Source organism: Gigantopelta aegis, chromosome 11 (assembly GCF_016097555.1).
Source record: "Gigantopelta aegis isolate Gae_Host chromosome 11, Gae_host_genome, whole genome shotgun sequence".
Taxonomy (NCBI): domain Eukaryota; kingdom Metazoa; phylum Mollusca; class Gastropoda; order Neomphalida; family Peltospiridae; genus Gigantopelta; species Gigantopelta aegis.
Window position 1 is genome coordinate 19,627,313 of NC_054709.1, and position 25,157 is coordinate 19,652,469.

General features: G+C 40.6%; 1 protein-coding gene across 2 annotated transcripts in view; it reads right to left on the reverse strand.

Moving 5' to 3' along the window:
- The window catches only part of LOC121385683 (O-acyltransferase like protein-like), a 21,316-nt gene extending 4,603 nt beyond the window's left edge, over positions 1-16,713 (reverse strand). The window contains exons 1-9 of one of the 2 annotated variants that reach the window (XM_041516450.1): positions 16,470-16,713; positions 15,119-15,556; positions 13,169-13,368; positions 11,983-12,070; positions 10,484-10,577; positions 9,585-9,862; positions 5,146-5,475; positions 4,532-4,625; positions 3,850-3,948 (exon numbers count right to left, since the gene is read on the reverse strand). In XM_041516450.1, coding sequence (XP_041372384.1) covers positions 3,850-3,948; positions 4,532-4,625; positions 5,146-5,475; positions 9,585-9,862; positions 10,484-10,577; positions 11,983-12,070; positions 13,169-13,368; positions 15,119-15,551 — 1,616 coding nt within the window. In that variant the 5' untranslated portion in view covers positions 15,552-15,556; positions 16,470-16,713. The remainder of the gene's footprint in view (positions 1-3,849; positions 3,949-4,531; positions 4,626-5,145; positions 5,476-9,584; positions 9,863-10,483; positions 10,578-11,982; positions 12,071-13,168; positions 13,369-15,118; positions 15,557-16,469) is intronic. The other variant, XM_041516451.1, reaches the window with a different exon arrangement.
- Between the last annotated feature and the right edge of the window lie 8,444 nt (positions 16,714-25,157).

Sequence of the window (25,157 nt, forward strand, 5' to 3'; positions counted from 1 at the left end):
TATTAGGCTGGAACGAAAATACCCAAATGGGCCCCCCTCCGACGCTGTTCATGTTTTGGTTTCTAGCAATGTTTTTTTCGGCATTTTAGGAGAGATACACTAGCTAAGAGATAGCGAGACAACGAGAGCACACAGACCTACGCGCGCGAGAGAGAGAAGGAGAGAGAGAGAGGAGAGAGTAGAAGAGAGAGAGAGGGAGAGAGAGAGGGGGAGAGAGAAAGAGAGAGAGATAAGAGAGAGAGATGAGCTACGAGCAGTGCGAATCGTATAGACGGGGCAGAGATAGACTGAACAGAGAAACTATGCTTGGGAACGTGTGCCATCACAGGAACAGACTAAGACAGACAGACAAACAGAGAGACACAAAGTACCACCTAGACAAGGAGAAGAAAAAGTGAAGACAAAGAGATGGAGGAAAGAGATATAGACTGAACAGAGGAATATGGGGTAGAGTGACAAGAAGACAGACGGAAGAGGACAAACAGGAGAGAGAACAGACCATAGGGAGACACTAGAGGATAAACAGGTGATAGACAGAGCGAGGGGGGCAGAGACAAGAAAAGAGGAGGCACCGAAACATACCGACAGAGCAGAAGGAGAACTGGCGAACAGTGAGAGAGGAGAGAACATGACAGACAAGGACAGAACCCAGACAGAGAGAGAGAGAAAGAGAGAGGAGAGAGATACAGACGAGACAACAGACAATCACAGAGAGCGACAACCACACACATAACACAAAGAGAGAAAACAGTGAGAGACAGGAGAGAGAGGCAGAGACAAACCAGGAGACAACACATACAATACACAGAGAGAGAAACAGTGAGAGACAGAGAGAGAAGGCAGAGACAAACAGAGAGGGGCCAAAGACAGAAAGGAGATAAACAGTGAGAGAGAGACAGAGAGGCAGAGACAAACAGAGAGACAAACAGACAATAACAAAGAGAGAAACAGATGAGAGACAGAAAGAGAGAGAAGACCACACATACACTGAGAGACAAACAGAAGAAATAAAGAGAGAACAGAGACATAGCGACAGAGCAGAGAAAAGAAACACCAGCGAAAACAGATCCACACACGAGACACAGAGAGATCAACAGTAGATAGACAGATGATAAAGGCAGAGACAAACAGAGAACACAGACCAGACATACGCTGAGAGAGAAACAGGGAGAGAACAGAGGAGAGAAAGACCAAACAAACATGCATAGAGAGAGAAACAGTGAGAGAAGAGAAAGAGGCGAGAGGAGAACAGAGGTAGACACACAGACATACACAAGAGAGAAACCGTGACAGACAGAGAGAGAGGCAGAGACAAACAAAGAGAAACCAAGACATACACAAAAAAGAGAAACAGTGAGAGCCAGAAAGATGGGCAGAGACAAACAGAGACACAATAAGACATAAAACAGAGAGAGAAACGTGAGAGACGAGAGAAGAGGAAAACACAAAACAAACGAGAAGGACACACAGACTAACACAAAGAGAGGAAAAACATGAGAGACAGAGAAGGGGCAGAGAAAAACAGAGACACACACAGACATACATTGAGAGAGAAACAGTGAGAAGACAGAGAGAGAGACAAACAAAACAGAAAAGACACGAAGAGAGAAAACGTGAGAAGACGAGAGAGGAGGCAGAGAAGAAGAGAAGGCCAGAAGGAAGAATATAGAGAGAACTGAATCAGAGAAAGGAGAGGAGAGAAAAAGAGACAGGCAAGAGAAAGAGAGAGAGAGGAGCTAGAGAAAAAGAGAGAGAGAGAGGGAGAGGGAAAGAGATAGAGAAGACAGACAACAGAAACAGATAAAGTAAAAAGTCAAGAAACAAAAATAGAGAGACATGCTGAGAGAATACAAAAGAGAGAGAAAAAGAAACATCGCGAGATAGGAGCGAGAGAGAGGGAGAGGAGACAAAGAGACAAGAGAGAAAACAGAAAGAAGAAAGCAAGATCCACTGATTAAGAAGGAGAGAAAAAGACAGGCTGAGATTTTCATGATGGAGGCAGAGAAAGGGAGAGGACAAGGGAGGAAGGGAATGAGAGAGAGGATTATGGAAAAGAAAGAGAGAGAGAGCAGAGAGAGGAGCGAAGATGAAAGAGAGACCAACAGCAGACAGACAGATAGACAGACAGACTGACAGAGAAAGAGCGCTCAAAGACACAGGAGAGAAAAAACTACAGACAGAAAAAGAGACAGAGAATAGACAGACGAAGAACACTACAGAGAGACAGGAATCAAAGCTGACGCCTGAACCATCTCTCTCACTGGGTTGCGCGGGTTAAGGGGTGGCAGGGGGGGGAGAAGGAAAATCCACGGTAGGCGATAGATCTTAATAGTCATCGGAAGAAAGGCGAGAGCTCTAAACCAAAAGCTAGGGACAGCCAAGGGAAAGAAAACCCTGCGTTTTTTTTTGTTTTTTCTACAACAACTTTTTAGTTGGATCTAAAAGTTTGATGTCAGAAAATGGGTTTTTGAAGAATCCCCTGTCTGAACAAATGCGCCTGGAAAAAGTAGGTGCCGTTCCATGGGTAAGGTCCGTCGTAAGAGAGTCGAAAAGAAACCCGCGAGGAAGAACGCGGAGAGAGAAGAGCGACAAACAAAATAAAGAAGAAAGATGTCTGAACAAAACCAGCGAGAGGAAAAGCGAGAGCACTAGGTCGTAGGGGAAAAATTAAAAAAGCTCGCGGGCCGATCGCCCACGTAGCGAAAGCACGTGCCGTGAAAAGACAACATACAGCGAACGTTAGGCGCAGGGGTCGAGGATCTGCCCAAAGATAGTAACTATCAGTACCTGGATACCACAGAGGGTGCACAAAACATCTGTTTGTTTTGTGTTTTCAAAACACCACTAGAAACACAATGATTTATTAATCATCGGCTACTGGATGTCAAACATTTGGCAATTCTGTCATGCAGTCTTACAAAACCCGCCACATGTTTACTTTAGTAGCAAGGGATCTTTTACATTCACCATCCCAAAGACATGATAGCACATACCATGACCTTTGGCATACCAGTTGTGGTGCACCAGCTAGAACATTGTTTTGTTTTTGTTTTAACGACACCACTAGAGCACAATGATTTATTAATCTTCGGTTACTGGATGTCAAACATTTGGTAATTTTGACATTTAGTCTTAAAAAAGGAAGCCCGTTACATTTTTCCATTAGTAGGTTTTTTGTTGTGTTGTTTTTTGTTGTTGGTTTTTTGTGGGGGGTTTGTGTGTGTGTGTGTGTGTGTGTGTGTGTGTGTGTGTGTGTGTGTGTGTGTTGTTGTTGTTGTTGTTGTGGGGTTTTTTTTGGGGGGGTTGTGGGGTTTTTGGGTTGTTGTTGGGTTTTTTTTTTTTTGAGGGGGTGGTTAATGGGTTTTGTGTGTTTGTTTTGGGGTCGGTTTTTTTAAATAATGTAAACAAGTCTATTGCGGGAAACTTTTGACAGGTTTGGTGGCGGTCGCCAAGTATATAGCTACTTCTGTGTTAAGTGACAACGAAGGCGAAGGACGATCTTTGCCGAGTGTGGCATCGGCAGTGCGGATCAAAAGAGTAGAAGCGGCCGGAACGATTGGAAACAGTTACAACGGACATTTTCAAAGTGTTTCTGGCCATCCTGGTGTTTGTCGTGTCCTGAAATAGACCAGCCATCGTTCTAAAACACGCGGTACCTCTGACAAGTAACAGTTATAGTGCCAAGTGTTGGTCTAGTTCTAGAGAGGATTTCCCCGGTTCAACGGTTTTCTCTATTTTAATTTCATCCAGGTTTGTAAATTAATCAAACTTAGTGTCCAAATTAACCAATAATAAAAAAAAAAAATAATAATAATAATAATAATAACAACAACAACAACTTTATTTTACCTGCAGAAGCGATGGAAGTAGTAGAGCGCCATCTGTTTGCAGGTAACTCGTGATGTCTTGCTGGTTTCCTTCAGAAACAGGTAGGCAGTCAGGACACCGCTAAAATACAAAGATACAAAAAGAAAGGTAGAAAGAGTGAGAGGGGCAGACATAAACAGATAGGCAGATACAGAAATACAGAGAGAGAGATGTTGATAGAGAAAGAGAGAAGACAAAAAGAGACAGGCAGAGAGAGACAGACAGACAGAAAGAGACAGACAGACAGATATAGATACAGAGAGAGAGAGAGAGAGAGAGAGAGAGAGAGAGAGAGAGAGAGAGAGAGAGAGAGAGAGAGAGAGAGAGAGAGAGAGAGAGAGGGGAGAGAGCGAGAGAGAGAGAGGGGAGGAGGGGCGGGGGGGGGGGGCAGACAGAAAAGAGAGAAACGGAAAAAGAGGCAGGCGAGCGGGCAGACACACAGAAAACGGGAAAGGTCAAACACTGGCAAACAGACACACAGACAGACATCTAGGTATACAGGCGGGAAGACAAATGGACGGACAGATTGACATTTAAACCGACAGGTAGGCAAGCAAGGGTATCGGCACATACAGAAACAGAAATACGTATAGGAAGGGCGGCAGGAAGGGAGGGGGGCAGGCAAACATTAATTATTTATTTTTTTAGAAAAATGATGCGTCACCTTAGAAGGAAGAAAGTATCGACTGAGAACCCTGCGTTTTTTATCACTTGGAAGTGATACGACTTGAGGTAATCCGCTATAGTGAGAGGGTTTTCTGAAATTCAGGTATCAAGAAATAGAAATAGTGAATTTTAAAAAGTATAAGAAAAAAAATCCAAGACAAAATAGGGGAAAAAAGAAGGAAAAAACCCAAACAAGAAACAAACACAGCAAGACCTGAAAACTCCATTTGGATTTCTATCATCACACATGCACAAACACACACACACATACTCTCGGATGCATTTAAAAGACACAAAAATACACAACTTGCATGCACATGTATGCGTGCGCGCACACATAATTATAAACATGCACGCAAACATATTATACAAGCACACTTGTTTGTGTTTCTTTCTTTTTTTGTTGTTTTGTTTTGTTTTGTTGTCGTCGTTATTGTTTTTCCAGGGGGTGAGGGGTGTGTTTGTGGGGGGTGGGTAGTTGGGGGGTTGGGGGTAGGCGTGTGTGCGGGTTGGGGGTGGGTGGAAGAGGTGTTTTTATTTGTTTATTGTTGATTTGTGTTTCGGTTTGGTTTGGGGTGGGGGGAGGCACAGTTAGGTTCGGCCCTGTCTTACCGGAAGCAGGATATAGAAGGAGTAGCGTGTGCCCCAGAATGACCCAGCTGATGCTGATGACCCGGATGCCGTGTATAGCTCCTATCGAATCCCTGGCGGCACGAGTGCTCAGAATCGTTTCACTGTTCCTGAACGCAGAGAACGACAGAAACAGCTTCTGCCATAGAGCATCTGAAACACACAGTGGTGGTGATGATGGTGGTGGTGGTGACGGTGATGATTTTGATAGTGGTGGTGGTGACTGTGGTGGTGGTGATAATGGTGATGAGGCGGATGATGACGGTGATGTTTCTGAAGGCGGAGAACGGATGAAGTGATTGCTGCCATGATCTGAAATTGAAGATGTGGATGAGTGTGATGATAAAATAAAGAGAAATTTGACGATGATGATGACAAAGATGATGATGATGATAAAATAAAGAGAAAGATGATGATGATAAAAGAAAAAAGAAATGATGATGGTGATGATGATGATAAAAGAAAGAGAAAGATGATGATGATGTTAATGATGATGATGATGATGATGGCGATGGTGATGATGAAATAAAGAAAAAGACGATAACCATGATAACGATGATGATAAAATAAAAAATAAATGATGATGGTGATAAAATATAGAAAGATGATGATGATGATAAAGATGATGATGATAAAGATGATGATAGTGATGATGATAAAATAAAGAGAACAATGTTGTAATGGTGATGATGATCATCATGATGATGACTAAAAAACTAACAATGAATCTGACACGAGTTCAAGGAGTGGGACGTAACCCAGTGGTTAAGTGTTCGTCTAATGCGCGGTCGATCTAGGATCGATCCCCGTCGGCGGACCCATTTGGCTATTTCTCGTTCCATCCAATGCTCCACAACTGGTATAACAAAGGCCGTCGTATGTACGATCTTGTCTGTGGGATGATGAATACAAAAATTCCCTTGTTGCTAATCGGAAAGTGTTACGCATTCTGTGTCAAAAGCGGGTTTCCCCTCTGGTTATCTGTGTGGTTCTTAACCGCATGTCTGATGCCATATAACCGTAATTAAAATGTGTTGAATGCGTCGTTAAATACAACATATTTTTTTTCGTGACACTGGTTACCTCAGTCGCAAGGTGATGTTGGATACATTGATATTTAAACATCGCTAGACAAGAAGACAGCCTCTTTTTTATCCCTCTGCCCTCTTTCTTTTTACTCCTTTGAATTTCATCTAATTTTTTTCCGATCTGGCAACCCCTCCTCCCTTTCAACTTCGTTCGCTGTCCACCTCCACATCCCAGTTCTTGTCTCTCCAAATCGCGACACGTGCTTGTCTCTTGTGACTATCCGTGCAACACACCTGTTATTCCACCATCAGCTTTTAGCTGTGAGCTTAGTCTGACCACTTCGTAGAGTGTTCAGTAGTTACTTCTGGCATTATTAAGAGGCACTTGTTACCACTTACTATGCTCCCCTACTACCAGTGGTCGTTAGTTAGTGCCATGTGTCAGACCAGCTTTATTAGCAGCAGAGGACGAGGATGTCAGATGTGTGCAGGGAAATACACAGAGACTGCACCCGTGGAGGAAGTTGAGACAGGTAGGCGATGGTGTGGACAGTTCAGAAGACAAGAGTTGGATTAAACTGACAGAAAGGGTCGAAACAGATTGAAATCGTGGGAGAAATTGGAAAGTTATATGAGAATGGTAGGCAGAGGGTGACAGATAACAAATATGAATGAAAGTGTGAGGCAGCTTTGACGGGATTTGAACCACTGTCGTCAGCTTGATTGTCCAGACAGTCTTTTTAATGCACTCTCATAGTCGCAATACCACATATCATCTTTTTTAAACATTGTGGTAACATATCTGTGATATATAAGACAACATCAGTCGATCCCACACATAGCTCTGCATAATTATTTTGATACTCAACTTTACTGGTATAAACAGGGGCGAGACGTAGCCCAGTGGTAAAGCGCTCGCTCGATGCGCGGTCGGTCTGTGATCGATCCCCGTCGGTGGGCCCATTGGGCTATTTCTCGTTCCAGCCAGTGCACCACGACTGATATATTAAAGACCGTGGTATGTACTACCCTGTCTGTGGGATGGTGCATATAAAAGATCTCTTGCTGCTAATCAAAAAGAGTAGCCCATGAAGTGGCGACAGCGGGTTTCCTCTTTCAATATCTGTGTGGTCCTTAACCATATGTCTGACGCCATATAACCGTAAATAAAATGTGTTGAGTGCCTCGTTAAATAAAACATTTTGAGGGTTTTTTTTACTGGTGTAAACAGAGGTTTTCCCCAAGAATTCTTAGGTGTAAATTTCATTTCTGAGTAATCTATATGGGTTCGTAATTCGCATCAAAGTTATTTCTATGGAAATGGGTTGAGTAGATTAGCGCGTAATTACCCCCATCACCCTACGCACTGTGGACTGCGTATACATGCTACGGATTAAAGGGACATTCCCGAGTCTGCTGCATTGTAAGATGTTTCTACGATTATAATATTTCTACGATTACACTTACATATTAAATATATTTTCTTCTTTAGAATATCAGTGCCTGTATGTTCAATGTGTTTCTGGTCGTCTTAATATTTGTAAGAAGCCCAAACTGGATTTTGTCTTCAAATAATTTCGTACGTACGAAAAATAATATTTTAGGAAATAAAATGAAATTTAACCTAGTACAAATACTAGAACGATCAGAAACACGTTTAATATACAGCCACTACTATTTTATGCAGAAAAAATATATTTGATATGTAATTACAATCGTTAAAAAAGTCTCTGTTAGTCGATCACATCTTTAAAATTGCAGCAAACTCAGGAATGTCCCTTTAAGGCAAAATGGAGAATGCGCCTTCGTAAAATACACAGCAAGCACAACTATGTATTCGCCATGATGTACGCGGCAATTGTGACGACTCATGCTTTATCTTCTTTCTTTCTTTTTTTTTTCTTTTTTCTATTTTAACGCCTCAAATATTTAACACAGAGACAAAGACATTTTTTGTTTTTGGGACATTACAAACATGGATGATGATGAGATGAATGGTGAAGCCGCAGTATTTCCATTTCGGTCCGTGCTCTACGCTTGCTGTCAGTTGAGCTATCTCTGTATCACCCTAGCCCGGGATACACGGAACCTGCAGTCCATGGCAGGTAATCACCCCCCATGTGGGGTCATACACTCGGGAGACACACCTATAATCGCACCCGTGAAATGGGTGAAACTCGGTGTATGTGGCCTTACACCTACCCATTGAGCCTAGTCTTTTGTTGTTCACCAAATGTTAGTTTTTTTTTAAGTTACCAGTTTTCATATATATGTTTTTAAAACAATTTAGGGCTACATATTGATAGGTGTGTGTGTGTGTGTGTGTGTGTGTGTGTGTGTGTGTGTGTGTGTGTGTGTGTGTGTGTGTATTTCTTCGTGTTGAACACATGGACATATAGCCTACTTTATATCTGTAGTTACAAAAATTCACTCACGTGTCTGGATCCACAAGTCTATGACGTAAAAAAAACAATTAAGTTGAAACTCAAACTTAAAAATATTTTTTTACATGGAGATTTGAACCCACAATAATCTTAAAACACTCGTACACTTGTCCATCACACTACGATGGAAGGCTGCCTAAATCTCAGAGTATAATAAATTGCAGAGTAAATTGCAGAGAAATTGCAGAGTATAATAAACAGACATCTAATTTGCCTGACTAGTATTTCTGTCACTGCTGTAGAAGGAATTTAAGTCCGGTAGGAATACAAGTACTAGGATAAAAACAACTTTAAAATAATGCAGGAATGAAAGTCCGGGTAGGACTATGGTTCCTAAGCTATGGAGGTCCGATTTGAATACTGTTCCAAGGAACCGAGGTCCCTACGGACCTGCGTTCCTTTTACACCGGTACTGGCATGAAAAAATCCCTATTCCGTCAAGTGAGATACGAAACCTGTACCTACCAGCCTGGGTCCATATTTTCGAAGCTCTCTTAGTACTACGAAATAGTAAAACCATCGTAGGGTGTGACGTCACTACAGCACACGCCATAGTGACGTCATAGCTTACGATAATTTTACGATTTCGTAGGCTAGGATTGCTTCGAAAATATGTGCCCTGAAGTCCGATGGTATAAACGCACGCTTTGTCTGTTGGTCACACGCTACTGCTACTATCTCGTTTCAAGTAGAGCTTTGTGTCGTGGTTAAGCCATTGGACATAACGCTGGTAGGTACTGGGTTCGCAGCCCGGTACCGGCTCCCACCCACAGCGAGTTTTAATGACTACACCCTCTTCTCTCTCACTAACCACAAACTCCCTGTCCTGGACAGACAGCCCAGATAGCTGAGGTGTGTGTTCCCAGGACAGCGTGCTTGAACCTTAATTGGATATAAGCACGAAAATAAGTTGAAATGAAATAGTATATAAAATATAATAGTTATTTGCCTTTGTCTCTTTGTATTTTCTCTTGTGTTTCGTCTGATACAATTTTATTCTGAAAAGCGGTATCTAATGTCCCCGACTTAGAAGTAAGCTTTTTGTCAACCTTGACCTTCGATATACTGCCATTCTGAAGACCTCCCGCTGCTGACTTATGGACAGTGGTTCCAGCGGAAAGTTCCGGATGTTTGTATGTGTTCTTCCCCTTTAGCGGAGAGAATCGTTTATATCGGTCCAGGAGTGAACCGAGGACAACGCAGGCTAGAAGTAGGCACACAATAACACTGAAAGTAGAAACAAACGAAAATACGTGTGTGTGTGACTGTATGAGAGCTAGACGGACATGTGGACGAGTATACGCTGTAATGAATAATAAATAAAGATAAAAAAAATGTAGCTCGTGCGCCGCCCCCCCCCCCCCCCACCCCTCCCTCCACCCCCACTGGCATGATAGCACATACAACGGCCTTTGATATGTCAGTCGTGATGCATCAGTCGAGCGCTTTACCACTGGTCAGGTCAGGTCATAGGTTTTACGTGCACATTCAGAGCAAGTTGTTGTAGCAAGTTGGCCGGCTCCTCTGTCCAGGACAGGAAAAGGGTTGCAGTGGGTGGAGGAGTGGACTGCCAGTACTGACAGATACAAGAGAGCACTGATGGCTGTTGTTGGTTGTCTCCCTAGGTTATCCCATGAGTAGCTCGTTATTGGAACTTAGCCTACTGATGGCTGTTGTTGGTTGGTTGTCTCCCTAGGTTGTGGAAGGACAACCCTGGCAGACTCGTTTGTAATTTGTTTACCACTGGGCCACCTCCCGCCCTTTAAAATATGTTGAGTGCGCCGTTGAATAAAACCTTCCTTCCTTTCTTCTCAGACTAGATTAGTGTATGAGGAGATTGCCACTTACAGACTGAAGATGGCTCCTGTGTCCTTGGAGAAATCCGGTTGTTCCTGGTCACGACAGAACGCCCTGGTCGTGATGAAGTTCACGTCTCTAAGAACTGAAACGGAAGAAAATAGTGTATGCTTTGGTATAGTATAGTATGGTATAGTATAGTATAGTATAGTATAGTATAGTATAGTATAGTATAGTATAGTATAGTATAGTATAGTATAGTATAGTATAGTATGTATAGTATAGTATAGTTTATTAGCAGGGGCGTAGGCTGAGGGGGAGGGGGGGGTCGGGGGGTTCGGACGAACTCTTTATCATTCTGATTACACATCTGACATGTCCGTTGCGACCTTTCAATATCGTAATATCTACCCTGTTCAACACACAACTGGTGAGAAGAAACACGAAATTTTGTTATAAGAGTAGTGTAACAATCTGGCAATGATATTCTAAGGTAGTACTGTAAGCAAAAGGTATCTATTAAATGTTTATGTACATTATATTTAGGAGAGTGTTCTAGTATAGTGTCTCTCTCTTGAATAACGTTCCAGCCAGTGCACCACCACTGGTATATCAAATGCCGTGGTATGTGCTACCCTGTCTGTGGGATGGTGCATATAAACGATCCCATGCTGCTAATCGAAAAGAGTAGCCCATGAAGTGGCGACAGCGGGTTTCCTCTCTCAATATCTGGGTGGTCCTTAACCATATGTCTGACGCCATATAATCGTAAATAAAATGTGTTGAGTGCGTCGTTAAATAAAACATGTCTTTCTTTCTCTCTTGAATACAGTTATCAGTTAAACGTATGTGTACACTTTTTAAAAATATCTCAGTATATCAGAGTGGAGCGGGGCGGGGCTCGGTTGCTAATAAACCATTTGAGTTATTCACCCTGAGTTGATGGGTGCCCGATTTAAACGAAATTGTCCAAATCTTGATAACAACATTTAGTATATACATAGCTATGGTATATATAGATCTACAGACACCATAAAAGTGATATTCGGTGAAAAGTCATATTTTACAATGAAAATATAGAAATCATATTTATATTTTTGTGAACAAATTCGTGATTCAGTTTTCTCCCTTGTAATTATTACGTTTTAATTATTGAGGTCAATGTCGCTTCGTCGTTTTTAAGTTTGATGATTACCGAAGCAAATTCGTACGTACGAAATTAATTTACACAATAATGGATATTGAGATACAAAAATGCATTTGGTTACAGAGATATTTGTATTCATATTTTAATTTTAATAATGTAGAAATAGTTTATTTTGCCGAAAACGTTTTAAAATGGCTACAAACTCTGATTAATCTCTATAACGTTTTAAAATGGCTACAAACTCTGCCATTAACCAAAGGACTTAGCACAAGTATAATAACGGGTGATTAAAAATAAATAAATATAATGTATTTAAATACTAAATAAACAAACCAAATAAATGAAAACATTAACATTAAAAAAAATCATAAATGGGAGGTAAAACCCCCCAAAGCAGTTAAACCTTGTTTGATCAATTCGTTGACGTCATCTTTCCTACAGCTGTCAGGAAGACAGAGATGCAACGAAATTTCTACGTCTCTGCCGCCAAGCTGAAATAAATAATAATTTAGTTTGTTCGTTAAATCATTCTGATTTTCATCATCATCATCATCATCATCATCAACATCATCATCATTATCACCACCACCATCGTTTTTTTTATCATATCCATCGTTGTCATCATTACTACTGCATCAACAGCAGCAGCAGTAGTAGTAGTAGTGGTAGTGGTGGTCGTAGTAGTAGTAGTAGTAGTAGTGGTGGTGGTGGTAGTTGTAGTAGTAGTGGTGGTGGTAGTAGTAGTGTAGTAGTAGTAGTAGTAGAAGTAATAGTAGTGGTGGTAGTAGTAATAGTAGTAGAATAGTAGTAGTAGTAGCAGTAGTAGTGTTGGTAGTAGTAGTATAGTAGTAGTAGTAGTAGTAGTAGTAGTAGTAGTAGAGTAGTAGTAGTAGTAGTAGTAGTAGTAGTAGAAGTAGAAATAATAGTAGTGGTAGTAGTAGTAGATAGTAGTAGAATAGTAGTAGTAGTAGTAGTGTTGGTAGTAGTAGTAGAGTAGTAGTAATAGTAGTAGTAGTAGTAGTAGTAGTAGTAGAAGTAATATTAGTGGTGGTAGTAGTAATAGTAGTAGAATAGTAGTAGTAGTAGCAGTAGCAATAGTAGTAGTAGTAGTAGTAGTAATAGTAGTAGTAAATAGTAGTAGAATAGTCGTAGTAGTAGTAGCGCAGTAGCAATAGTAGTAGTAGTAGTAGTAGTAGTAGTAGATAGTAGTATAACAGTCGTAGTAGTAGTAGCAATAGCAATAGCAGTAGTAGTAGCAGTAGTAGTGATAGTAGTACATTGTAGCAGTAACAGTAACAGTAGTAATATTGTTAGTAATTTGGGTTTCAGGCACGCAAGCCATATATCATATATGCATACATCACTGTGTGACTGTGTGTGCGTGCGTGCGTGTGTGAGTGTGTATGCATGTGTGTGTGTGTAAATTACACAGAAAACAAATAATATGCAAAACAATAAGTGAGAGAAAACAAAAGGAGAAAAGAGTATGAAAATACAATTTAGACATTCGAAGACGGACATGAAAAATAGAGAAGAAAGAGAGAGAAAGAAAGAAACAACGAACAAAATAAGGAAAGAAAGGAACTAACCAATCGAGGTAGCGAAGCAGGGAAAAGACTTGAAGGTAGCTGAATGTAGACTATGCACGTGGTTCCCCTTATCACGTGATTGGTAGTGGAATTTGATTGGACGATCACAGACACTGTTTCCCGGCATTCGTCATATTGCCCCATAAAGTCTAGATTTCCTTGTAGAAATCCTCGGGGTAATTTCCCCGAAGCGTCCAACACTATAACAAACATAATAGTTTCTTCGTGACGTTATTTCCGTATTGCATTGACAGATATATGCTTCTTTCCTAAACACTTGTAGACGATAGCATGTTATAGGTAGTACTATATCAACAGGAATACGGCGATGTCAAAATTCGAATGTACTAACGGCAGCTACCGATTGCCACAATATATCAAAAATGTTACAATGACAATCAAAAACATAACAATTAATTTTTTGGAGTAATAACCAGTGATATTGTTTAGACTACATAATAACTATGATGGGGATATGGGGGTGGGATGTAGCCCAGTTGTAAAGCGCTCGCTTGATGAGTGGTCAGTTTGGGATCGATCCCCGTCGGTGGGCCGGCCCATTGTGCTATTTCTCGCCCCATCTAGTGCAAAACGATCGGTACATCAAAGGCTGTGCTATGTGCTATCCAGTATGTGCGATGGTGCATAAAAAGATCCCTTGCTACTAATGAAAAAAATGTACTGGGTTTCCTCTCTAAGAATGTCGAAATTGCCAAATGTTTGACATGCAATAGCCGATGATTAATAAATCAATGTGGTGTCGTTGAACAAAACAAAAGTGTTTTTTTGATGGGGATATGGTATTCCAATTTTTAATTTAACCTCTGTTGTGGATTTGACTTACATTTTACGCTTTCTGATTGGTTGATTTCTATAGACTTATTATAGTTCAATCAATACACCTCATCACAATTGAAATTAGTTAGAAAACCTGCTGTAGCAATTTGTTCAGGGTCAAACCATATTTTATCTTGCCTACAATGCAGTTAATTCGACCAATCCTGCAGTTAGTGGTAGTCGTGTTTGTTGTCAAAAAACGTTTGTTTTATTAAATAAATATTTATGCAAGTTTATTTCATCAAGTATCATTCTGCCAAGCATCCTTAACCTTGGGAGGGGGGGGGGGGGCGGGGGGATGGGAGCGGGGGGATGGGAGCGGGGGGGGAGGGGAGCGGGCCGTAGGCCAGTGATAAAGCGCTCGCTTGATGCGCGATCAGTTAGGGATCGATCCCTGTCGGGGGACCCCATTGTCGTATATGGGATTCTATTCGGTAGGCCTATAGTTTATTCCGAGTACTCTGCCGTGTGACAGCTAGACGGACATTTGATGCGCGGTCGGTTTCGGATCGATCCCCATCAATGGACCCATTGGGCTATTTCTCGTTCCAGCCAGTGCCCCACGACTGGTACATAATTGTTGTGGTATGTGCTATCCTGTTGGTGGGATGGTGCATATAAAAGATTCCTTGCTGCTAATCTCGAAAAGAGTAGCCCATGAAGTGGCGACAGCGGGTTTCCTCTCTCAATATATGTGTGGTCCTTAACCATGTGTCTGACGTCATATAACGTTAAATAAAATGTGCTGAGTGAGTCGTTAAATAAAACATGTTCTTCTTTCCTTCCCGTATAGATCTCTCATCGACAGAGCACTCGTGCTAGATAGCACTGGCATAGCCAGGATTTTATATTAGGGGTGGGGTGGGGGTCCGGGGTGGTATATATGTATGAGTTTATAAAATTGAATACAGTAAAAACAAAAAAACAACAACGTGGCCCCCGTGTCTCCCGCCGCCCACCCCACCCCCTCCTCGCTACGACACTGCTAGATAGAATACATAATTTTCCCTATTTACACCAGCGTTTTACGACCGATATATCAAAAGCGGTGGTGTGTGCTGTCATACCTGTGGGGAACGGGAAATGTAGTAGTAATGATATGGCAGAACTTACTTCTTAAAGCCCACAGCTCGCCATTTGTAGTTGCATTAATAAAAGTACCGATGTCGGACTTGCAGGCAGCAGTAATATTATTGTTCTTCAATCCAGCCTCAAAAATCGCTCGCGTAGATGGAAGTAACTGTTTCATAATCTCGTACACAGCAGGGAGACCCATGTTTCTTCCCAGTATCCTTTGAATAATGTCTTTCTGAACCGGAAACTGGCTCAGAAACCCGAGAACAGAGGGTGGGAGTTGAGAAAGAAGAATCGAAGCGCTTCCGTTCCGTGGAGCGGTCCAGGGCAAACGTTTCGCCTTTGAGTCAATGTCGTGAGAAAGCGGTGCACCAGTTGAGTCATTCGTGGCGTCAGGAAGACCCTGGACTTCATTTTGAAGGAGAACCAAGATGGCCGCAAGGCAGCAACATCCACTGAAGCTCAGAAACATGATCACTGCGGGAAAATTAAAAACTGTGAAATTGATAAACTAATCAAAACTAATTACTAGTGGGTTTCTTCTCCTTCTTGCTAGTTTTAGTTCAGGTTTAAACGAAAGATTGTTTAATCTTTATAGCAATGACGTTGTGTTGCGTTCTTTTGTTTTAAAACAAAATGTCTGAAACAAAAAATCCAACAAAGGGCAGCGCTTTCTATTTCTCTGTGTGCGTTTATTTTCTCCTTGCTCCGATGTCTTCTAACAAATGAGTGAATGTGTTTATCCACCGTTTGATTCTCTCCCGCTCAGAGCGTGTATCTACACTGTATGAGGTAAGTTAACCAATGCACGTTAAAATGTGTTGTGGATTTAAAAACACGTCGAAGTACCGTTCTTACTCTTCTTCTGGTTAGTCTAATGTTACAATTTCTTTTGAAAAACAGGCCAAGTTCAGGAATACTCCATTAACGGGCATCTATCAAGTCAATTTTTAGAATCACCCCAGTGAAGATATAGCTTTCATAGACAGTAATAACATAATATGTCACATTTTGGGAAGGTGATATTTTTTAACTCTTCAATCGTGGAATAAGAAAGCATAAATTACCAAAACATTTTAATGGCCTACAATAATTATAGGCCTTGTCATAAATGGCTGTTATAATATGGACTATCTGTTTGGACATCATAGGTTATTCCCTTTGACCATTATATATATATATATAGATATAGATATATATATATATATATCGGCTCAATAGTTTGCCATTTCTTCTTCAGACTTGTTATTTTTATTGTCATTTAACATGTATTTATTTGTGACACAAATTTCATTCCACCTACTTTAAATAATATTATAGCCATGCATACATACCAATATGTGTAAAGCGCCTGTGACTAGGATGTATTAGTTTCTAAAAAGGTACTTACAATTTCAATATGATACTGAGTATCATCAAAGTACTGTAGCGTGCCAAACGACCATCATCAAGAAACTGCGATGAGATTACATGGACATTACTACAGCCAAGAACCCACTAATGGTAAATTAACAAATTGCAATATCCAGCACTGACGCAAATATATATACAATTTTCTTAAATCACGATTTCCATTAACGTTTTTGCCAGAGGATTATTAGGCCTGTACAGCATTTGACGTCGTCGAAGTGTACTTTTAAGCCGCTAATAAATACTTCGCGTTATGACGTCACCGCGCTGAAAGAACGTGAAACATCGCTCAACGATAGATTTGTTCATCTTTTGTGTCTTATTCTTTTTCAGCGCGATAATGTCTGCACACGGAATCGGCTATATGGAAAAGGTACTGTGTATAATCACTGTCCAATATGGCCACCAAATCAATTCCTATTGCCGATAATGTCAACGTTTACTAATAAAACTGATATAAGCAGCGTTTCAAAACACCCAGTAAGTACAGCAATAGAAAGTGTGGCACCTCACATCTAATCTACCTGCAAGAAAATGGGGGGGTCACGTATCATTTAAGAGATTTAATTAATGTTTTTAATAGCAACCGTCATTTTTGCTGAAAATTGCACTTCCATTTTTGGGGGTACCCCGCATTAGTTTCAACCTCTGGTATATACTGCATAACAACTGTATGACAAATAAAAGTGTATTTATTTATTGTCAATGAATAATAGTATTTGCACAAATAATCAATGTCACATGTTACTACCAATCACACCCACAGCTGCTTTTACTCCGTAAATATTTGACGGTGCACGTCGAACTCTGACACGGAACTCTCTTCTTTGGTACTATGCAAGTACTATATGGAAAAGGTACTGTGTATAATCACTGTGCAGTATGGCCACCAAAATAACTTGGAACTACATGGGAAATCGCATTAATGGAAAGCGAGTCACTAAAAGAAATATAAAAAGATCCTGCGTACTGACTTATTAAAATTCTGTCTTAAACACTTTTGCTTAGCAGAAAAAAAAAACACACATTCTTTCTGGTCAAATCATGTTTCCGTTCACACGTTCCCTCCAATAACGTTACAATTGTTCTTGCCCAATGTAAATCACGCCACGTTATGTGATTATTTTAAGCATGAAACGAACTTTTATTTTTCTTTTTTTTAGGAATATGTACCTTTAAGTACGTTCGAAACCATAAAGGTATATGAGCACGTTAAAACTCTATCCAAGTTGTGTGAGGAAACTAGGGGTATGACCCTCTCACTGCTCCAATACGAAGGTTCTGCCAGTGATGGATTGGTTTTGTTTATATTTATATTCGTGCTTAGGGGTCTATACTCAATTAAACATCAACAACGCTTCCCTGGGTACACACTTCAGCTCTCTGGCCTGTCTGTCCAGGACAGCGGGTTAATAGTCTAGTCAATCTAACCGATTTTGGGGCATAGCCCAAAACAAATTTCAATGGACTTTTTTCTTCTGAATTTCCTACAACAACATACTAAAAATCCACCTCAATCCCCATGGGGAAATATGTCTAAATATGCATAAATTCAAGATGGCGGCCAACGCATTTAACAGTGCAATGTGATAAAATCCAAAGAACATTTTTGAGCCGTTCAAACAATAAAAATAGTTTTGGGTTGATAGGAAAGATATTTAATAAATTCCTAATTAAAAAAATTTCATCCTTCATTTCCATAATTCCAATATGGCCACCAAAATAACTCTGAATAGCCAATTTTGCATCTACATGTAAGTTTTTTTCAAGATTTTGAAGTTGTTTGCATATTATTTGGAGATGAGGAAGCTAATCCACATAATGAATTAATTTCTGGTTTTAACTAACTTTTTTTGCATAACTGAATTCCAATATGGCCACCAAAGTACATCCATAAAAGCAATTGTGCCATATATCGGCATCATTCATTCATCTAACTTGGGGCCACATGATGCATTACGAGTGATTATCACAAGCTAATGCTGCGTTCTATAGAGCTTCCATTCAGGTTGAAAATCAGTTGTTCATTGTGTGGGCAGATTAACATGTATGAGTATCGGCATCACAAGGGATAGAAAGAAATGTTTTATTTAACGACGCACTCTTCTTTTATATGCATCATCTCACAGACAGAGTAGTACATACCACGGCCTTTGATATATCAGTCGAGGAGCACTGGCTGGAACGAGAAATATTCCAATGGGCTCACCGACGAGGATCGACCCCAGACCGACCACGCATCAAACAAACGCTTTACCATTGGGTTACGTCCCGCCCCACAAGGGGTAGATACTCATACTAGTCACTATGTAGTTCCAAGACAAAACCATGAAGCAATGTATTAGGAGAAAGGATTCATGGGCAAGCAAAATTCTAACAAGAATCTGCAGTGTCCACGACCTTCCAGCAAATGCTACTGTTTACCATATCGACAATGTCAACTTAGGGACTGGCAGAGATCTTCCCAAAACATGTGCATCATCAGATGGTCACCCTTTAACTAGCAACTGTGGGAGAGGACATCTCTCAAGACGTGGCCATCCTGAATGTTATGGCCGACTTTGTATGGAGCAAGCAAGAACCACGGAGATATTTGTATATGAAACTGAATGGAAGTTTCTTTGCTCATCGTCATTTTGGTTCAAATCCGCTATGACTCTCGTTAAGGCCAGTTATTGAGATGTGTACTTTGGTCTACCATACTTGCAACTTGAGGGTTGGTCACCTGATATTGCAAGTGTCTATGGGATCTCTGTCAGTCCTCAAATTGGCAGTATAGTGGTTGTGGTAAACAGCATAATGTAATCAGCTTGACAGTACTCTGCCCATCAGTCATTTCTTCTCTTACATTGCTCCATATATTTTTTGTATGGAACTCCAGTGTAATGACTAGTATGGGTGTGTGTCCCTTGCCACGCCCATCACCATGTGTCAACCTGCTCACCACAAAATAGTTAGTAGCCGGTTTTTCAAACGTTAGTTAGCTTAACCAGTGGTGGAAAGAAATGTTTAAAACCAAAGACTGAATCTATACAAATATTAATTGAAGACATAACTTTATTTCAAACAGCCAAACGTATCCATGCATAATCAAATCTAAAGTGGATGTTGTATACGTGCAATCATAATAAAAAGAAAAATTAAACTCACCCAAGGCCCAAATGATTTTGAAACTGAATTTAAGCTCATTAGAATGCAGCATTAGTTGTCTTCGTTAGCATCAGCTTGATCACTCTCTGGTAATGCATCATGTGCCCATCTGTTGGTGGAATGCTCTTCTAGAGTCACACAACTTTTGCCAACAGGTGACATGCATTTATTGTCCTGAAACTGTTACAATGTCACTGTGTTGGATTTCACTGACCTCGGCTATTCCTTGACATGCTTTATATCTCAGAGTTGCAATCGGCTGTCAATGAGACAATTTTGTTAGCGGTTTTCTCTCTAAAGCTGAGATTCCTTTTGTCCGGTTGCGTTTGCGACTCCGTTTGCGGTGCGGTGTGGTTTAATCAAGCCAGCTTGTTCCAGGTGAGAGTGATTCCACTAGTGCGGTCCGTTTGCGTTTAGTTATCCGAAACCGCATGCGCTTATTTCAATCGCTCCGTGGGGCGATTCATCCGTGTTGCCGTGCGGTAATTGTTGACGCCATGATGACTTTCTGCCAAAAGGCTGTATAAACGCATACTTTGCCGTCAAATGGATTCACTCAAAACGTATTGTAAACGCAACCGCAAACGGAGTCGTAAACGCAACCGGACAAAAGGAATTTCAGCTTAAGATTACATGTCAAAAATTAACAACGATGATCGATGCTTGATCGACCGCGCATCACGTGAGTGCTTTACCACTGGACTACATCCCAACCCGTGGTACACTAGGAGACATGCACAGATCGGGCCCGACGTATCCTTTCCCCCCATCCTAACCAGTGCAAATAGCAGCAAGGGTTCTTTTATATGTGGATTCCCCACACACAACGGCGTTTGATACATCCGCTGTGGAATACTGGTTTGGACAGAGAAGAAAAAAGAAAAAAAACATTGGGTAAACTAAGCGGGATCAGTCTGAAGTCGAATTTATCGCAGCTCGTGCAAGCAATGAATGAATGAATGAATGTGTAACGACACCCCAGCACGAAAAATACATCGGCTATTGGGTGTCAAACTATGGTAATGCAAACAAATAAAGTGATGATCAACATCAATATAAAAATTCAAGATTTAAATAAAAACAGTGTAAAGAAATTTCAATTGTATCTCGAAGAAAACAAGGGGATTTGTGCTGTATTGGCCATTCTCAAAAAGAATGTTACATCCCTGCACCTCGGTGAGGTTACAGCACGCGCAGGGGCTCGTGCAAGCAATCTGCACCTGGTATTCCATGTAGTCCAGTGGTAAAGCGTTCACTTGATGCGCGGTCGGTCTGTGATCGATCCCCGGTCGGTGGCCCCACTGGGCTATTTCTCGCTCCAGCCAGTGACACATGACTAGTATATCAAAGGCCGTGGTATGTGCTATCCTGTCTATGGTGTGGTGCATATAAAAGATCCCTTGCTACTAATGGGAACATGTAGTGGGTTACTTTTCTTAGACTGTCGAAATCACCAAATCTCTCACATTCAGCAGTCGATGATTAATAAATCAATGTGCTCTAGTGGTGTCGTTAAACAAAAAAACAAAACAAACTTTGTGTGTGAACCTCACTTGGCTATTTCTCAAGGATGGTACATATACGAGATCTCTCTTGTTACTAAAGTACTGTCGGAAATAGAATTAAAATTATTTTTGTCGATTATAAGACTAGACTATAAGAAATTTTGGTCAACGTGTGTCAGTTTCATTGCTGATACAATATGTGAGGGACCGTTTCTGATGACGGTTTACCCCTAACCTTCTCCAAAACAAAATATTTGTAGACAGTTATAAGTAACTTTTGAGCAAAACTGTCAAGAACCATTCTGAGTTTGTGATCAATTATACCGGTATTAAAGATGCTATCTCAAAGTTGGGTAATGACAGCTATTGCAAATCATGTTTTTATTAAATTTAGCTTTTAACATTTAAAGACTACACCTTTAACTATATGCCTATAAATGATTATAGGAAATAATTTTATCTACCAGTAGAAAATACATTTTTATTGGAGAATCTTTATCACAAACAGATGCTCATGCACATATAACTTGTAATATAGCACCTTGGAGTGGTTGCAAGACTGTGTAAATTTCTAATGTACTTGTATTGCATTTATATTCACTAAATATACTGGTCATAATTAATAATTTATGCTGCAATTCAAAATAATCAGTTAACTTGCAGTTTTAAATTAAAAGTTTGTTTAAGGGTAAATGAAATTGACACATATCATCAAAAATGTGTTATAGTCTGTTCCAATAAAGGTCACAAATCTCCTGTTTACCGACATCTTTATTTTAATTTCCAGAGTAAACACCATCTTGTACATCAATAAGAGCCAAACAAGGTAGCGTCGTGGTTAGGCCATCGGTCTACAGGCTGGTAGGTAATGGGTTCGGATCCCAGTCGAGGCATGGTATTTTTAATCCAGATACCGACTCCAAACCCTGAGTTAGTGCTCCGCAAGGCTCAATGGGTAGGTGTAAACCACTTGCACCGACCATTGATCCATAACTGGTTCAACAAAGGCCATGGTTTGTGCTATCCTGCCTGTGGGAAGCGCAAATAAAAGATCCCTTGCTGCTAATCGGAAAGAGTAGCCCATGTAGTGGCGACAGCGGGTTTCCTCTCAAAATCTGTGTAGTCCTTAACCATATAACCGTAAATAAAATGTTGAATGCGTCGTTAAATAAAACATGTCTTTCATTCTTTCTATTTCCGACATTACTTTAGTGAAATCATGTAGCGAATTTCATCTCTAAGACTAGGCCTATATCACAATTACCAGATGTCTGGCATCCAATAGCGGATGATTAATAAATCAATGTGCTCTAGTGGTGACGTTAAAACAAAAAATGATATTCCGTCCTACTGTATTTGAAATGACTCACACGGAGTGTTTCTGTCGCAATACAAACTCAATGATTATGGAAATGTACACTACTGTCCACAAACATTCATTCATTCATTCCAACTTATTTCCGTGCTTGTATCCAATTACGGTTCAAGCACGCTGTTCTGAGCATACACTTCAGCAATCTGGGCTGTCTGTCCATGACAGTCGGTTAGTTGTTAGTGATAGACAAGAGGGTGTAGTGGCCTTATACCTACCCACCGAGTCGTTAAAACTCGCTCTGGGTTGGAGCCGGTACTGGGCTGCGAACACTGTATCTACCAGCCTTATGTCCGATGGCTTAACCACGACGCCGGTTGTCCACAAACATGATACCCCAGGGGCGGTTATAGGAATTTGAACAAACAAAAATGAGGGGTGGTGGTAAAACGTTTAATGTGATAATCGTAGGGTGTTGGTGCGCAAAAAACGTATGTAACTGAAGCCGTTGACTCTACATGTTAGCTAAATAAACCACCAGGGGGAATATAGCCCTAGTGACTGTAAACAAAATCACCGCATCACATATCCATACGTCATACGAGTATCGAGTAATGGCTGACTGGAATTATAGTTAAGTATAAGGTTCACCAAAAACACGTTGTATTAAGCTTGAGATTATAAACATTATAATAAAGAGATATTACCCTCGTGTTTCGGTATCGTGAATATCATATCACCATATTATAAATTAAAATAACAGCCTCCAGTTTTCTCTCATGTAGCCAGTGGTTGTAGATGACTCACAGCCATCAAAGCAAATACTCGTATATCAAACTGTTAATCTATCTTCAGTAGTCTAATGTGTGCATATGGCTATGATAAAATGAAAACTAAGTTATCAACCGACAACCATGGATTTATTACTCGACTTCAAAGACATGTAAAATAGTATTCGCATATTTCTCAACACCATCTAATCATTCTAGTTGACATTATAAAACGTAGCTGTAGATCCAAGACGGAGGTGACTGGAAATAGTCACGGCCAGTAATAGAGTGGCTGGTACAATGATTTCTATGGTCAAACAGGAAAAAGAGGTTTTAGGAAAAGATTCCATTTCTAGTAACTTACTCTCTTTGTTTTTCCCCGATATTTTACCTGTTCGACACCCAACAGCCGATGTGTATTTATGTGATGTGGTGTGGTGTCGTAAAACATCCATTCAGTCGTTCTGTCTTAATCAAGGTCACATACACAAACACACACACACAAACACACACACACAAACACAAACACAAACACACACACAGACACACACAAACACACCTCGGCCGAGTGTATTTCATATTTATTAGGATTTTTATATAAGAATAAATTATTTATAATAACTGTATGTGTGTGTGTTATTGGGGGGGGGGGGAGGGTGGTGTTTGTGGGGGGCGATTGTTGCAAGGTAACAGAGAGAGAGTGTTTTCATCGGAATTGACCATATTTAGTTGTTTATACATTAATTAGCATGGGTGTAGTAAATACTCATAAATATATTGCTGTTACCCTTTGGACATTTACTAAATGTTTGACATCTAATAGCTGATGATTAATATATCGATGTGTTCTAATGGAAGGAAGGAAATGTTTCTCTTTAACAACGCACTCAGCATATGTTATGTGCGGTTATATGGCGTCGGGCATAATAGTTAAGGACCACACAAATATTGAGAGAGGAAACCCGCTGTCGCCACTTCATGGGCTACTCTTTTCGATTAGCAGCAAGGGATCTTTTACATGCACCATTCCAGACAGGATAGTACATACCACGGCCTTTGTTACACCAGGTGTGGAGCACTGGCTGGAACGAGAAATAGCCCAATGGGTAGCAGCGCATCAAGCGAGCACTTTACCATTGGGCCACGTATCGCCCCAGAGAGAGAGAGAGAGAGAGAGAGAGAGAGAGAGAGAGAGAGAGAGAGAGAGAGAGAGAGAGAGAGAGAGAGAGAGAGATTCATTAAAAAATAGACCACAAAGAAAATGGAATACAACTCTGTATTGTACTTTATTTTACTTGATCATAAAACGTTGACTCTATTAACCAATCAAATGGCTACATCAAGCAATGCTTGTTAACTTTATCACAGAGCTCGAATTTAAAGCCTGCCATGTGACAAACTGCCACATCAGTGACTTATGACCTAGTCATATGCTCCAATGCCTTAAAATTAAACCGAATCTTACGGCAGTTTGGCCGTGTCTTATTATTTCTCTCAGTAATTGACCATAATACACAAACGCGACGCCTGAAAGTTGTTTTATTACATAAACATGAAACTGTTTATACTTATTTATTCTGAATGGATGTCGTGTTACATTAAATACACTTGTTGAAATTCGCGTTGCTGCTTTCTTTGGCCAGACATTCATTAAAAACATCTCCATCTTTCGAGGCCAAATGGCCTTGCCCTCTTATTTGTCAAATTCAAGACCTGTGATCACTCTTAATTATTACAGCTCACTCTGGACAGTGTTCTCGATCTATTCTAAAAACAAGCTGGCGCAATGCCTAATTACGAGGATGTGTTAAGCGCCAATATGTGCAGAGCCCACAGTGGGCAATGGGGATTTAGGTGGCCTCCTTAGGACATCTTTTAAAATGGAATATATGCAGCAGGCCCCTGAACATTGCAAGAACGATTGGTCTGTT